The 16780-nt window shown below is 37.3% G+C and overlaps 1 protein-coding gene and 1 long non-coding RNA gene across 2 annotated transcripts; one reads left to right on the forward strand and one right to left on the reverse strand.

Moving 5' to 3' along the window:
- Positions 1–1173: 1173 nt before the first annotated feature.
- Positions 1174–14728, reverse strand: LOC110378953 (ras-related protein Rab-24). Its single transcript, XM_049840271.2, has 5 exons — positions 14333–14728; positions 11613–11701; positions 4357–4483; positions 3455–3602; positions 1174–2875 (listed from the first exon to the last, which is right to left on the reverse strand). Exons 1-5 carry the CDS (start codon positions 14444–14446, stop codon positions 2739–2741), a joined length of 615 nt encoding a protein of 204 aa, XP_049696228.2. The 5' UTR covers positions 14447–14728; the 3' UTR covers positions 1174–2738.
- On the forward strand, positions 10059–11337 carry LOC135119241 (uncharacterized). The gene is made up of 2 exons (XR_010278071.1): positions 10059–10141; positions 10226–11337. It is a non-coding gene; the product is annotated as an uncharacterized LOC135119241 (long non-coding RNA).
- Positions 14729–16780: the final 2052 nt, after the last annotated feature.

Below are 16780 nucleotides of genomic sequence, written 5' to 3' on the forward strand. Positions count from 1 at the left end.
GGAGTCAAAAAAAATATTTTACACAAGTTTAAACCCGAGCGGCACATCGTTTACCGAAACTGCATATCTACCACGCACAGGCTCTATTCTAATAGCGCAATATAAAAGAGTACCACACCGTTAAAAAGTCAGTTGGTATGTCACAAAAAACACTTCTCTTTTTTGACGTCTCAAAAAAAGTATTTCCACACTATATTGTCGAAATGAAATGTGAAAAAAAAACTGTTATTTTTCATGGTGTACTCGTGAGGATCGACGATATATATATTATGGTAAGTTAACTTGATATACTATGTACCTACTTAGCAACAACATATGACGTAGAATTAAAGTTAATATATTATGATGCGGGATATATTAAATAACAATAACGACATTCGCGTTTTATTTTTTTATCCTTTTTCGATGCCTTCACACCTTTACTTCTATGTTTTTAGGGTTCCGTACCCAAAGGGTAAAACAGGACCCCATGGTTTTCGCTCCACTGTCCGTCCATCCGTCCGCCTGTGACCAGGCTGTATCTCATGAACCGTGATATTAAGAGAGTTGAAATTTTCACAGATGATGTATTTCTGTTGCCGCTATAACAACAAATACTGAAAACTAGAATTAAATAAAGATCATAAACCTAGGTTTTTCTAGATTACGAGCAAGCAAGTTCTGTGACAACCATCTCATGGTGATTTGTAACGTAGATTCTGAACAGTCGAGCCTTGTCCTAGTCCCTGCCCCGAACTAGGATGACGGTGTCATCTGCGTAAGCAATGATTTTCGTATTTATGAGATTCAAGTTCACAATGCTCGTTAACGTAAATCAAAAATAAAGTGGGCCCCAGAACACTGCCCTGTGGGACACCATGAGAGATAAATTCCTCTTTACTGCTATAATCGTCAATTTTGACAATTTGAGAGCGACCTATGAGGTAACTCCTACACATGTCCAGTGTCATACCTCTTACACCAATACTCTCCATCTTACTGAGAAGGAGTGGGTCGGAGACAGTATCAAAGGCCTTCGAAAGATCAAGAAAGACAGCTATAGATTTGTGCTTGCTATTGAGATTCTGGGTTACTGAAGTAATTAGTTCTAACACAGCGACACATACATGTTAACTGATCCATTTAAAACAAATGTAGCGAGATGACATAATTGAAAATCTAAAATAAAACAACTTTTTAAATAGCAAATATAAAGCTGTTTATTTAGCTTACAAAATATAATATTACAATATTTACATTTTGACTTCATTCAAAATAGAGATTAAATAATATTTTTACACATTTATACAAAACATTGCCCACTCTTAGCTAATAAGATGATGTCCTAGCCGATTATCGGCCACGGCGGCTGTTCTCATGTGAGGAGATCAGCCAGCTGCGCAGGACATATTATAGTGCACGCACATTTGCTTGGACTGCGGTGCACTCACTATTCCTTCACTCTCATAGCGCGATGGGACGACAATCCGACACCACCGGAGAGAGATCACAAGCAGGACATTTACGTTCTAAATACTAACATGAAAAAAATTGTAGACCTTACAATATGGATTCAGCTGTTTTAGTTAACTAGTATCATACATATAAACATACACTTTGCAAATAAATAAAAGAAAACACTAGCGTTATACTAAACGTATCTAATTTTGTTTGTGACAATATCCGAAACAGCTGAACTGATTTTTCTGATACATTTTCCAAAACACATGTATCTCATTTATTTGATAAATTAGTAAATTTAAATAAGTTAAAGCCTTCTAATTAAATGGCAGATTAAATAAGTTCTTTTTAATAAAAAATAATAATACATGTAATTTTTGACTTGATTCCATTTCACTTACATAGACATAGGATTTTTTTTATAATTTTAAGAGCTACATAATTCAGTACATCAGATGCCATCAACTTAAATATTTTTGAAAAATAAATAATAAAAAAAGTTGCCTTAAGCATCAAGAAACATACAGGTACTTCATTCTGTGAACTTTTAAATAAAATTTTTGGCTTAAATTTCGATTTGATAAAGCAATAAAAATACATTTTTTTCTTATCAATCACAAATCTAAGGAACTAGCGACTTTCCAAAAAGATCACAATAAATATAATTTTTGTATTAAACAATTTGATAATAATTCTAATTTAAGTTTTAACACAAACGATTATTAATACTAAGTATATTCAGAAAACTATACCGAACAAAAAACACCAACTTCAGAAAGATTTTTTAAGTCATCCTAAAAACATAAATACCATCATATTTTTAAATAAATGACTGCTTTCACCCGACTGCAACTAATATTAATTTTAAATTTACATAAAAATACCTGCAACTGGCTCATTTAAACTTATATAATTTAAAAAGCTAACTTAAATAGATTAGCAACACCAACGCCTAATTTAAAGCCGACCTGACTTTTGGTCTTTTTGGTCTACTACACTCATGACTTCATACAACTTTGAAACCTTTATTTTCTCTTAAAAACATCGTTTATAATCATCTTACATGTTAATCCAGCACAGTAGACCATGGTCTTTTAGGTATGCTTGTTTAAAAACCAGTATTTTGAGTATTACTGGATAAGGAAGGTTTGCTTTTGGTATTTATCTGCATTTATGAACCCGGTCTTTTCAGTCTACTCGACATACTAACCGGTCTTTTAATCATATTTGCATTAAAAAAGTCTGGTTTTGTTTTTATAGATTTTTCATGCCCGGTCTTCTCGGTCTACTCGGTCTTTTCAGCAGAAGCAATAGTCTTTACTCTTCGCTTTGTAAGCTGCCTCGTCTTTCTGTAGCTGCACTCTCATATCTTCTACGTTTTTCATTAATTGAGCATCTGCTGCGCAATCATCCACAATTTTTTGGAATAGTTCATCTGAAAATAAAATAATATTTTTTGTAATAATTAGAAGTCGTGGTGGCCTAGCTAGTGGGTAAAGAACCAATCTCTCAAGTATGAATGTGTTCGATTCCAGGTCAGGCAAGTATCAATGCAACATTTCTATGTTTGTACTTTCTAAGCTTGGACACCAATGACTGTGTTTCGGAAGGCACGTTAAACTGTAGGTCCCGGCTGTCATTGAACATCCTTGGCAGTCGATACGGGTAGTTAGAAGCCAGACAGTCTGCAACCTGTCTTACTATCGGGTAGCCAAAGTAACTTTGTTGAAGAGGTCAGATAAACAGTCGCTCCATGTGACACACTGGTACTCAACTGCATCTAGAACCATTAGCACGAATCTTGAGCGCTGACCTTTACCTGCGCAGAAGTGATTGATTAGCAAAGAACCAATCGGGCCAATCACCGCTTTAGCCCGCCCAAGCTCCTCACTTCATACCACAAAAAGGTGAAGGTCAGCGCTCAAGATTCGTGCCGATGATTATAATAACTAGACTGGAAGCCGACCCCAACATAGTTGGGAAAAGACTGCGCAGATGATGACGGTCTACTCACCAACATTTTCAGCAGTTTTACTCGATGTGAAGAAATGGCCACATAGACCCTGAGAGTATGTGGCTACTATATCTTCTGGTACCTCTCTGGTCACGTACCCACCGTCTAAGAGATCCTTTTTGGTGCCACATAGATATACTTTGCAGTTCTGAAAAATAATGGAGAAAAATTAGAATGGCTTTCATTGAGATGAAATTCATTCACGAAGATCTTTAATAAAAATTGAAAATTAAAGGATTAATTTGCAAAAGACAGCTATGTTGCTAGGAAGTTTGTTGCGCCACTTCTTCTTCCCATCAAAAACACAAATGACTTTCAAAAAGTCCTGCTTTTAAGGCTTCCTTGAATTAACGACTTTTGATTTTGAGTCTATTTCTCAAGGAATTTAGGAATGCTATTTTGATCTGAATGGCTAGCAGAAACTTTCTGCGTCTGTGAATTTTCACAGCTGAATCAAAAATAAACAAATATATGACGGCGCCACCGTCGATGTGTCAACCGTCGATCTGTCAACGGTGGACCTTATATAAAGCGGCGCGCGCGCACGACTCGGGTCATTCGTTCGCCGACCGTTGCCGAGTGCACACCTCCCACAAATTCGTGATAAATAATTGTAGTGACTAATACTGTGTTAATTGGAATAAACCAAGTGATTGTGTGAGAACCCCTTTGTTTTATTGAACGATGTCGGATCCTGACGCCGACATATATATTTTAGGGGGTTTGTATACAACCAACCTTTTTTCTGCACATTTTACAGATACAGAACTCTAGTTGCGCGAGTCTGACTTGCACTTGGCTAATTATTTTTCATCATCATCATCCTTCGAGCCTTTTTCCCAACTATGTTGGAGTTGGCTGATTATTTTTCATTAAAACATTAATTGAAATGGCTTACTGACCTCCTCAACTCCTCTCAACTCTTGTAGCCAGTGCCTCAATCTATTCCAGGACGCTATAGAGGAAGGCTCATAGCATATGATAGCCGCGTGCGCACCTCTGTAGTATATCTTTGTCATTGCTTCATATCTGAAACACATAAACAGAAAATGTGTAATATAGCTATTAGTAGTAAGTCGTTTATTCATTTTATCATCTTTCGAGCCATTTTCTCAACTACGTACTGAGTACCAGTGTGGCACAAGGAGCGACTGCCAACCTGACCTCCTCAACCCGGAAAACCCGATGCGACTTGGTAAGACTTTTTTCTGACCAGGGTACCCCTTAACAATTGCCAAAAATGTTCAATGACAGCCGGGTCCGAACTTGTGGGTCCCGGCTATAATGCCTTCCGAAACACGGAAGAACTAATTATGATGGGTGATCAATGATGGGTGTCCATTAGGGTGGAGCGATTTTATTTTTTTTGAATTTTTGCTTCGGCATACCTGTATAAAGTTGCTATTTTAGGTCATTACTAAATACGAGAAAGCTCAGTTTGTTTACGTCAAGTTTAGAGGTGCCCCCATCATCGTAAAGTTTTGAAAATTTGCGCAAATTCCATAAAATCGCAAACATTGTATAAACTCGGAATTATATTCTTAGCGATGCTTTATTAGTGTAAACTAAACAAGATTCAACTGGAAACGTGTTTGTTCTGATCGGTAGGTAACGGGGTGCGGGGAAGGGGTATTTTTTATTTCACTCCCTCACATCAAAGAAATGGCATTAGCCAACTACGCGCGTGTAGCATATTTAAGATTAGTGAAGTTGAGGGTGTCTCGAAATAAATCAGTCTGTGTCAAGCTATCTTGTTATTTTACTACATGGTGACAGCGGTGCGTGAAATAAATTAAATAATCGTGTAATTGGTGGTTAAAAGTTGTTAATATTGATTGTATTTGCTGTATAAACATATTAATCATCGAGTACAATGGAACATGCGCGACCACCAGCGGAATTGAGCCTGGAAGGAGGGCCCGCCAACCGGGCCGACGCATGGCGTAAATGGTTACGTCAATTTCAAGTGTTTTTGAAAGCGTCAGGTGTTCATAAGGAGCCGTCGGATGTTCAAGCCAGTTTATTGATAAATTTGATCGGACCGGAGGGATACGACATCTTTACAACGTTTAAATTTGCAGCGGACGAAGACAAAGACAAACTAGAAAAAATTGTTGAACAATTTAATGCCCATTTCGGTACAAAATCTAATACTACCATGGTGAGATTTAAATTCTTCACAAGATGTCAAGAAATTGGTGAGAGCATAGATGAATATGTCACTGCTTTGAAGCTGTTAAGTCAGCGTTGTGAATTTGAACAACTGGAGGATAGCTTATTGCGCGATCGGATTGTGTGTGGGGTCAAGGACACGAGTGTACGCGATAGATTGCTGCGGACAGACGAATTGACTTTAGAGAAGGCGGTAAAATATGTCAAGCAAATGAAATATCCAACGACGGTGAAAAGCAGATTGAAGGTATTAAAACGGAGGCCTTAAAAAGTGCATCGGTGGACACTATTTGGAAAGGTGGACGGCGAGACGGCCGCCGTAGTGTCAGAGGCGCAAGTTTGAGTGTGGAATCACGGCGTGGGCGCGGAGCTGTCGGCGGCGGCCGGGGCAGCGGCAGCGCGGGCGCCGGCTTGCGTGGCGGCGGCGACGGTGGCGGCGCGTTTGCTGACATGCGCAGCGCTGCAAGCGGGCCAGGCGAGGCGGCCGGGCCCAGCGCGCGCCTGTGCGGCCTGCGCTTCGGTACACTGTGATAGCGGTGAACGTTGTGCGGCGCGTAAAGTGAAGTGTTTTAATTGTGGTGGCAAGGGCCATTTCAAGGTAATGTGTCCAGTGCGTAAGTCAAGAAAGGTTTATGAACTGTACGAAGATTACGATGAAGATGATAAGAAAGACTTGTACTACATATCATCATTGGAATATGTGGATACGATTGTGCAAGCAGAAGCCTCGAAGTGGTATGAAACTCTTTATTTATCCTATACAGGCATCGAACATCGTTTCAAATTAGACACAGGTTCGGATCTTAATGTTTTATCAAAAAATGATTATATAAAATTAGGTTTATCTATGTCGAATGTTATTAAAGACCATACTCGTGCAAAATCTTTTTGCGGCAATTTCTTGTCAATTATTGGGTCTTGTATAATCAAATGGATGTATAAGAATGTTACTTATAATTTGAAGTTTATTATATCGGAACAAAACTGTCAGAGCATATTAGGTAAAGATGCCCTTGAACAAATAGGCCTTGTAAAAAGAGTGTTTTCATTGAACTTGGACAATTATAAAAATTTATTTCGGGGTCTAGGGAAATTACCCGGTACTTACACTATTCCTATTGAGAGTAATGCGAGCCCTTGCATATGTCCGGTCAGAAAAATCCCATTGGGTGTGAGAGACCAACTTAAAGAGGAATTGACTCGCATGGAAAGGTTAGGGTGATACGAAAGGTTCATCATCCTACATCCTGGGTTAATGGTATTGTTATGGCAGGAAAAAAAGATGGTAGCTTTCGAATATGTCTAGATCCGCGGCCACTAAATCGAGTAATACGACGTCAACATTATCCTTTGCCTACATTGACTGAAATAGCGACCAAGTTGAAAGGTGCGCGGTATTTTAGTAAACTAGATGCAAAATCTGGCTTTTGGATGATACAGCTGGATGACAAGAGTGCTGACTTGTGTACATTTGGGACGCCATTCGGCCGGTACCAATATTTACGTTTGCCATACGGCATAAATTCGGCTTCTGAGGTGTTTCATGCTCGAGTTAGGCAGTTGTTAGAAGACCTGGAAGGCGTCGACTCATTCGTTGATGACGTCATCGTCTGGGGTTCTACTAAGGAGGAGCATGATGAGCGCCTTCGAAGCCTTCTGGAGAGCCAATGAGGTAGGTATAAAATTCAATCCAGAAAAGTGTGAGTTCGGTGTGAATGAGGTTACTTATTTGGGCCATAGATTTAGTATTGATGGTATGAAAATAGACCAAACTAAATTAAAGGCGATTACTAATATGCCGAGTCCAACAGATCGTTCATCACTCGAACGCTTCCTCGGTATGGTTAATTATGTTAGTAAATTTATTCCTCATTATTCGGAAAAGGTTGCACCGTTGCGTAATTTGTTGAAAAAAGATAGTGAGTGGTGTTGGGGTGAGTGCGAGGAGGTCGTGGTAAGCGAGTTGAAGCGTGCGTTGTGTGCGGCGCCCGTGCTGGCGCTGTTCGAGCCGCGCGAACCCGCCGTGCTGTCGGTGGACGCGAGCGCGCGCGCTCTCGGCGCGGTGCTGCTGCAGGCCGGCCGACCTGTCGAATTCGCTTCAATGACGCTCACGGACACACAGCAAAGATACGCTCAAATTGAAAAGGAGATGCTGGCAATAGTTTTCGCTTTGGAAAGGTTTCATCAATACATCTTTGGAAAAAATGATGTAATCGTTGAAACCGATCACAAACCTTGGAGGCTTTGTTCAAAAGTCACTTGACTCTGTGCCGGCTAGACTTCAGCGAATGATGCTTCGCGTGCAGCGTTATGACTTTCAGGTAAAGTATACGCCGGGAAAATATATGTTTGTTGCCGACACTTTATCTAGGGCCCCGCTTCCTGATTTATTAAATAATAAGGTATCGGAGGAACTCGAAGAACAGACATGTTTCTTAATACAAAACCTAAGATTTAGTGGTGGTCGGCTTGAAACTGTAAGGGTGCATACTGAACGAGATGAGGAATGTCAAACTTTAATTAATTATGTATTGAACGGCTGGCCCATTAACAAGTACAATGTGAAAGAAATAGCTCGCCCGCATTGGAGCTACAGAGAGTGTTTGGAATATGTTGATGGAACGTTGTTAATGAATAACTTGGTATTTATTCCTAAAACACTCAGGTCGGAGATGATAGAACGCGTGCACGAGGGACATCTCGGTATAGACAGGTGCAAGAGGCGTGCGCGTGACGTCATGTTTTGGCCAGGGATGTCACGCGACGTGGAGCGCGCTGTGCGTGCGTGTCGAGTGTGCTCGCTGCATGCACCCCTGCCGCAGCGCGAGCCGATCATAGCACACCACATACCTGGGTTACCATGGGCAAAGATAGGCTCGGATATTTTTGAAGTCAATAAGAAATATTTCTTGATACTAGTCGATTATTTTTCAAATTTCGTGGAAGTTTCGCCGTTAACAAGTATTTCTTCAAAGCAGGTGATATTAGCCATGAGGGATCAATTTGCCAGGCATGGCATACCCCAGGAATTGATATCTGACAATGGACCTGCCTATTCCTCTAAGGAGTTTAGAAATTTTGTTGAGAACTGGGGATTTAAGCACTCGACATCGTCACCTAATTATCCGCAGTCAAACGGACGTAGTGAGCGTGCAGTGCGAACAATAAAAGGCTTGATATCCAAGTCAGTACATTCGAATGAAGATTTCTATTTAAGCTTGCTTAATTACAGAGCAACGCCACGAGATGGCATAGCGAGCCCTGCCCAATTGCTGATGGGCCGAAGGTTAAATACTCGTCTTCCGTGTCACCATAATAAACTGTTGCCAGAAAGGGACAATACAGCTGATTATAACAACTTGATACGAAATCAAATTAGAAGCAAATCGTGGTACGACTCTCGTGCCCGGCCGCTTCCTGAATTAAAAGTAGGCGACAACGTTGTGGCGCTGGAGGCCGCGCCGGGAGTATGCGCGAGTGCTGCGGCGCGCGGCCCAGCCTCGCTCGTACTTCGTGCTCGATGGTGCGGGCAGGGTGCTGCGTAGGAATCGTAGGCACCTAGTGAGGGTTAGTTCTCCTGATCCTGAGCCGTCTCCCGCGACATCGTCGCAACAGACGACTTGTGAGGACGATGTCACCCAGGAAGATACTGGATTAAACCATTCTTCTAGCGAGTCGGAATGTTACGATTCCTGTCCTGAACTATATGATAATATATCTCCAAAATCATCAGTTGGCCAAATACAAAATAAGCGAACTGAAAGGGCAGCTGCAAGGGTAGCTAAAGAAAAGTTAAAATTTATGAATTAATTACCTAAACCCCCATATTTACCTACTTATTATTATAATATTAATTCATTGAATAATGTCTTGATCAGGTTGATGAGTAGGTATTAATATGTTCATTTTGCATGTTTGCTTATAATTGAAACCAATTTACTTTGTGGAAAGAAAAATATATCTATTATTGTTGTATCGTACTTCTATTATTCTATTAATATTTTAGAATGTGTGTAATTAATTATTATGTAGATATTGTTACACTCTTATTTTGTTTTAAGATGGTTGTAAACAATATGAGGGATATGATAATTATATGTAACGTGTATTACTGATTCCCATTTTGAGTGTAAAAGCGATAAGGTAGGTAATTAGGTATATATGTATAAATAACTTGCAGTATTAAGTTTTGTATTAAATTGTATTGCAACTAAGTATAGCTCCTATTCCTTGGGTCACATCATTGTTACTGTACTTACTTATGTTTTTATTTTGTTGCAACTTGTATGGTTACTATTTAAGTATGCTAAGCTCAACCTACATTAAAATGTTATTGTTTAAGGAGGGAGATGTAGCATATTTAAGATTAGTGAAGTTGAGGGTGTCTCGAAATAAATCAGTCTGTGTCAAGCTATCTTGTTATTTTACTACAGCGCGTACACGAGCTCACTTGTTTGTCGTGCACTTAGGTACTTGACACATCGAATCTGACGGCTGGGAACAAATACATATATTGTAAGTAATATTTTTCACATTCAAAACTTGCAGTTTCGGTTATAACCGTAGTACTATTAAAAGTATTCTTTGTCTTAATTACAGAAATATGTTGCAAGTTAAAACACGACAAATGTCAAGCTGTCCTGCCTCTGGTTTGCCAGAAAAGTTACCTGTTTCCCAGTTACCAACTTACAACGACATTATGAAATATTATTTATTTATCAAAAATGAATTGAAGCCTGATATAGCAACAAAAGAGCCAACAGTTCATGAAATATCTGAAAGGCTGGCTCAAGAAGTTTTATAAATATGGCAAAAATCGTCGCTGCCAACTGTAAGTTTCAAAAGAATCCTACAATTGATTCGCGTTTATCATGACAAATACAGATGCTTAATGAAACCATATCGAGGCCGTCAAACGGACATTAAATACCAAGAAAAAAATAATAAATTCATATCAGACTCTCATAGTTTCTTTGATATTTGTAGCTGCAAATGCAAAGTTATATCGGATTGTAACTGTCCTAAAGAATGTCGCATTCCCAAGGAGGAAGTTGTTTTTTTATTGGATCAAAGAACGACCAGAAAAATGATGATAGGCGGTGTCGATGTGGCTACAGCGGCAAAAATAAGAAAAAACAAGAAAGAAAAGAAAAAGCTTTATATCGCAGTAGAGAGGTAAACTATTTTGATAAACCTTGTTGTTCTCGTTCATTGACTGATGATTTTGTAACAGAAAGCAGCAGCTCATGCGATAGTTTGCTTGTGCCATCTACTAGTCCTCAGTATAAAAACCCAGAACAGGTAAAACATAAAGCTTCGCCACCTAATAAAAAAAAAACGATTGAATTTAACCTCATTAGCTCTTGCATGCGATCGTACTGGAGTTTCGGATAGAGCCGCTGCTATTATAGCTTCTTCTGTCTTGAAAGATGTTGGCATTATTGAAACCTTGAAAAATGTGGTCAAGAACGGTCTCAGCATATGTCAGATTATTGATTTTCCATGTCACACTCAAGCAGTAGAGCGCTGCATCAAGTTGGTGACAGAAGCATCAAATGCAGTTTGTGGAGATAATAAAAGAGACGGTTTCATTAGAGCGACACTGCTTTCGCGTAAACGAATGCCTACTTTTAATACGAAAAAACAGTTTGATATGTAAGTTTGCTTTTTTAATGTTTAATTTTTGCAATTAATAGAAAAATTGGATTTTTTTATATTTTTTATTTTCATCTCCTCTGGGGCACCTCAAAATATTGCGACTGGTAAGTCAAATTTTGTACACTTGTTTTGAATATTATAAGACAACTTTTCATCCCTATTCCGTTGAGAAAAAACGATTTTTTTTTTGCTCCATACATTTTCGCTCCACCCTAGTGTCCATCTTGTCCCATCATTAATGGGCCATCAATGGAGCGACCGCGCCAAGCGTTGCTTAACCTCATGAAAACTACTAGGTAAGTATTGTAATTCAAGGTAAAAATCTCACCGTTCGCTGCCCGCTGTGTCCCAAATACCAACATTGAAGGTCTTCCCATTAGATTCCATCGTTTTCGCACAGAAGGCCGCGCCGACCGTCTGAAATTAGACAAAAGAAGAGCTGTTTATGATGAATGCACATCGCAGAACCGAACTCGCCGAACAAATTAAATGCATGGCAGATTCCTTCACATTTATTACATAGGGAAAGTACATAACTGAGTAAATTCGAGTAATACATAGGGGGATTATATGGAGAGACTACATATTTTATAGAAGATCTTAAGGTACAGACGCTGGCAGGTCAGCCTACCCGAACCCCAAACATTAACCTTCCACTATTGTTAGTTGCTAAGGTTGAAAATCTATTGAAGTTGACAGATTGAGGTAGGTCGATGTGCTGTCATCTGTATATAAAAAAATCTCGCTTCTATACTCTCTATATACTCCGTTTGTACGCAGACCTATAGGTACGATAGTAATACTGTCCATCCAAACTAATATTATAAATGCGAAAGTAACTCTGTCTGACAGGGTCTTTCTCTCTTTTATTGACGCCTAAACTACTGAACCGATTTGTGTGAAATTTGGTACAGACATAGGTTGGAACTTGAGAAAGGACATAGGATAGCTTTTATAAAAAAAAAAAAATATTCCGGACATATAGCGCCATCTACATTGGTCAAACCATGTATTGGTCAAACCAAAAATCTGCCGAAGTCACTATTCCACGCGAACGAAGTCGCGGGCAAAAGCTAGTACATCAATAAGACTACTGAGGCAGTTGAACTCAACCTATGAATATCTGTTTGCTAGCACAGTTATTAATGTCTGGCTTATAAATAAACGTTATAAACAACCTAACTGTTTGCCCACAGTTTCACGTCTCATAGGAACTACTGTCCGTACCGGGATAAAATATAGCCTATGTCACTCGGGAAGAGTGCAGCTTCCCAACAGTGAAATAATTTTTCAAATCAGTTCAGTAGTTTCTGAGCCTTTTTGATACAAACCAAAAATATTTCCTCTTTATTATGTTAGTATAGATAAATAATGTATTTTCAACAAGTCAATATGTGGCGCTTATCAGGAGCTGTGAAGGCCATTATACCTATTTATCTCGGAGCTAAAATTTGCTCACAATATCACTCTCGATGCTCTTAAATAGTTTGTATGATTTTTTGCTACAATAGGTGTATAGGACTAGCTATTTTCTACAACTTCACCTACATTTTTCTTTGTTTAGACAAAATTAGGTCCAAGGTTTACCTATAGAAGGATCTTTACTAATCTATGTATTTTAAATCTATACTAATATTAAAAAGTTTGTTTGCTTGAATGCACCAATCTCAGGGTCCGATTTCAAAAATTCTTTCAGTGTTAGATAGCCCATTTATCGAGGAAGGCTATAGGCTACTTTTTATTTGGGTTTGTGCAGAGGTTCCCACGGAATGCAGGTGAAACCGCTGGCAGAAACTAGTTAATATAAAAAAGGATAGTTATTTTTTTTTGTTTTTCTGTGTATCCTGAAACTGCTGTACCAATTTGAAAAATTCTTTCACTATTTAGAATTTGAAAAGCTACACTATCCCTTCTTAGCATTCTCTATATTTTATCCAGGTATGGGAAGACGTTCCCACAGATGCTGGTGAAAGAGTGGGATACAGTTTGCCTTATGTAAATTGTAGGCAAAACTATTAAGTAATAATTTATGTTACTTCCAAGGTTTTACCTTCAGAATAATTATTTACGAACCTAGGTCAGTGCATTGTCTTAGTGAACCTTTCTAATTTAACATTTTTTGAAATAATAAGTGTATTTTTATCTTAGTTTTCCGAACTTTCTTATTTTTGTTGAGAAAGCATTAAGGACTTTTGAAAAAATAATATTTTTTACACAACAGAGAATAGACTAAATAGCATTGTTATGGAATAATTTTAATTGATGCCACTTTTAAGAATTAAATAATGGTTAAGTGCATACAATGTAGGTAATATTAATCCCATTATCTAATTATTTTTCAAAATTAAAGATACCTAAACAAAAATAAACTAAAAAATATTACAGCATGACTATGCACTTTTGCATTCAGCCTACCTCCTACAAAAAAAAACCGGCCAAGTGCGAGTCGGACTCGTGCACGAAGGGTTCCGTAAATTACAGTTAAATCAACCTATCTCAAAAACTATAAGAGATACTTTGATCAAACCAAAAATCGTTGAAAGAGTTAATTAGCATGCATCACCTCTATTTTTTTTAGAATTTTATACCCCGTAGTTATAAAAATAGAGGGGGGGGGACATACTTTTTACGACTTTGAGAGCTGATATCTCAAAAACCGTTCACTTTAAGAAAAATGTTTTTTAGAAAACTTTATATCATTTTAAAAGACCTTTCCATTGATACCCCACACGGGTATGTACATCGAAAAAAAAAATTTCATCCCTCAGTTACATGTATGGGGGGCCCCACCCCCAATTCTTTTTTTTACTATTTAGTGTCATATTTTTGTAGCGGTTCATACAACACATATTCCCATCAAATTTCATCACTGTAGTACTTATAGTTTCCGAGTAAATCGGCTGTGACAGACGGACAGACGGACAGACGGACAGACGGACATGACGAAACTATAAGGGTTCCGTTTTTGCCATTTTGGCTACGGAACCCTAAAAACATGCGTATTTATGGCGCGTAGATAAAACAACAAATTGATTAACTTTTACTTACATTTTGATAAGGAACATCGGCATTAAATCTGCAATTTACAAATCTTAGAACTAAACTAGTTTTTCCAACATGTTCACTACCTAATAACACTATTTTAAAATCACATCTACTCATTTTTATTTAATTATAAAAAACACAAATCACGCGCCTATTTTTTTTTCTGAATTCTTTATCACACGAAGGAATTCTGGAAAGTCCTAATCGTTACCGTGACTCAGTAACGTTAGGTATTAATAAGAATGTCTACTAATTGAATTGAATGCTAAGTTAAACATTAGTTTTTCAATTAATTAAATCATTAAGAGCAATGTTTAATTGTAAACAATGCGTTCGTTTTCACAATGATTCAAAGAAACAACAATTTCTGGCTTTGTTTTTAATATTTTTGACGTTTTGTTATTGTTGTTAAAAGACGTTACATGCTTCGTTGAGAAATTAAAAAGATAAGAACTTTATAGTAAATTAATGTTATTTCTTAAAATTATCACGTAAATACATATAAATATTATAGGTATAAAATAATATATAATGCATACAACATTACAAAATTTTGTGCTAAACATTTATTTAGTTTCCAAAGTGTCAATAGATGTCGCTATGTAAGGTTATTTTTAGAAATATCTAATAGTACCATTTAAGTTCAATAGATGTCGCTACATGTATCAAAACAACTGCAATACAGTTAAATATTTGTATTTTACCAACTTCGCAAAAGATGGTCCTGTTTATTAGGCTTTTTTGGCCAGTTTCAGTAGATATTTTTTACATGTGGCATCCTGAAAGAGCATAAAGTATAATCCTGAAAATTAAAATTACCATTTAAATATCGAAATTTATCGATTCCGTACCATTTTCAATACCTACCTATTCCACTGTCTATCACGGTTCATGAGATATAGCCAGGGTTAGTAACAGGGTTTTTGCATTGTTATTCCCTATGTGTAAGCAACACTACAAATAAATCTAAACTAAGGTTGGTTTCAGGTTTAATTGCCGCGTCAGGAAGAATAAAACTGTTTGTTTTTTTTGCGTTTATTCATGATACTAGTAAAGTCACAGGATTTCGGCTTTGCTTGTTTCAATAGAAAAAAGTTTCATATTATTTTTTTATGGGAATAAAGTTCCACGAACTTAGAAAGTTAAACAAATCAGCTCCTAGTTCACTCAATACTCTTACAAAAACAGTGTATTATAAAGAAAAACAGTTTACAAAATGATAAAAACATTTATTTAACTTACAAAAACGATTTTGGAAATAAAAAGTAAAGTTCACGATTTTAATCTTAAAGTTCAATGTACTTTTGACATTATGTATGAACTCTCTGCCCTCGGGTTACGTCACGGGTAACGCTCAGTGTTGCCATGTTAGGAATTTAATTTTACTTAGTTTAGAGATAATATATGACCTACTTTTAATATGGGTGATTGGTTAGAAGTATTTTCTATTGTTTTTTTTATTATTTTGGAACTTTGATCGCTATCTAGTTACCATGGGACGCGCGTGAAACCGCGGGACAACGGCTAATTACGAATATTTTTTAAATATGTTGATCCTTATTAGATATACTGTTGAAATAAAAACATTTATTTGTATTTCTTTTCTTCTTATTGCTACCTTGTATTAGCTTAGCTGTAAGTTTTCTGACATTTTAAAAAGTAACTTCAACTGTTTATCAGCGAACCGATTTGTTAGAATCCTGGCATAAGGATAGTGGCTAATTGGATGGTTTCGTAGCAAGTATAATATACATAACTAAAAAAAGATCCCGACGAATTGAGAACCTCCTCCTTTTTTTGAAGTCGGTTAAAAATCCCAAATTGTTTTGTATGAACTTTGTTAAAAGGACGGATTGAGTCATGAATTAGACAATAAATAGAATAGTTTTCTCGGGATTTAATCAAACCCAGAAGTTACAGTCGTCTATGTATAGCTAGTAAATTACGTGAATCAGGTTTTTAAGGTACCCTAATTAACTCTTTGTTATCGTAGTTTTTTATTCTGCTGTTTTCAACGTATCCTTATCTATAGCTGTCAATTTCCTGTTATTTTTGAAGAAAGAGGATTATTATTATTTTATTATTTAGTAATGTATTGTCCTTCGCTAATGAGCGGAATAGACCCTCATTATTTAATGAGTGGTTTAACTTGATTCCATTAAAAAATCCTCTATATATAATTAGTAGTAGCTATTCCCTTTTCGACAACTCTACTTAACACGCTGTTAACACATCACTAATTATCACGCTATTGTTATAAAGTAAAAAAATACTAAGGAGATAATTTCGGGCTGAATTGCCGAGCCTTTCATAATAAGTTAATTTTAACGTACTTCTGATTAATTTTCGTATCAATAGGAACCTTTTTGTTTTGAATGTCTGAGAACTGATCTGATGGAATGAGAGTTTTTTGGAACTCTTCAGGGCACAATAGTTGTTACAGCCTTTTTT

Source organism: Helicoverpa armigera, chromosome 31, assembly GCF_030705265.1.
Source record: "Helicoverpa armigera isolate CAAS_96S chromosome 31, ASM3070526v1, whole genome shotgun sequence".
Taxonomy (NCBI): Eukaryota; Metazoa; Arthropoda; class Insecta; order Lepidoptera; family Noctuidae; genus Helicoverpa; species Helicoverpa armigera.

What these genes read in the sequence shown, in the direction of transcription:
- LOC110378953 (XM_049840271.2), bottom strand. Translation starts at nt 14,446, where the DNA reads ATGAGTAGATGTGATTTTAAAATAGTGTTATTAGGTAGTGAACATGTT. An exon ending in CCGATGTTCCTTATCAAAAT is followed by an intron (nt 11,702 to 14,332) that starts GTAAGTAAAAGT and finishes GTCTAATTTCAG; the next exon opens with ACGGTCGGCGCGGCCTTCTG. An exon ending in TAAAACTGCTGAAAATGTTG is followed by an intron (nt 2,876 to 3,454) that starts GTGAGTAGACCG and finishes TTTTATTTTCAG; the next exon opens with ATGAACTATTCCAAAAAATT.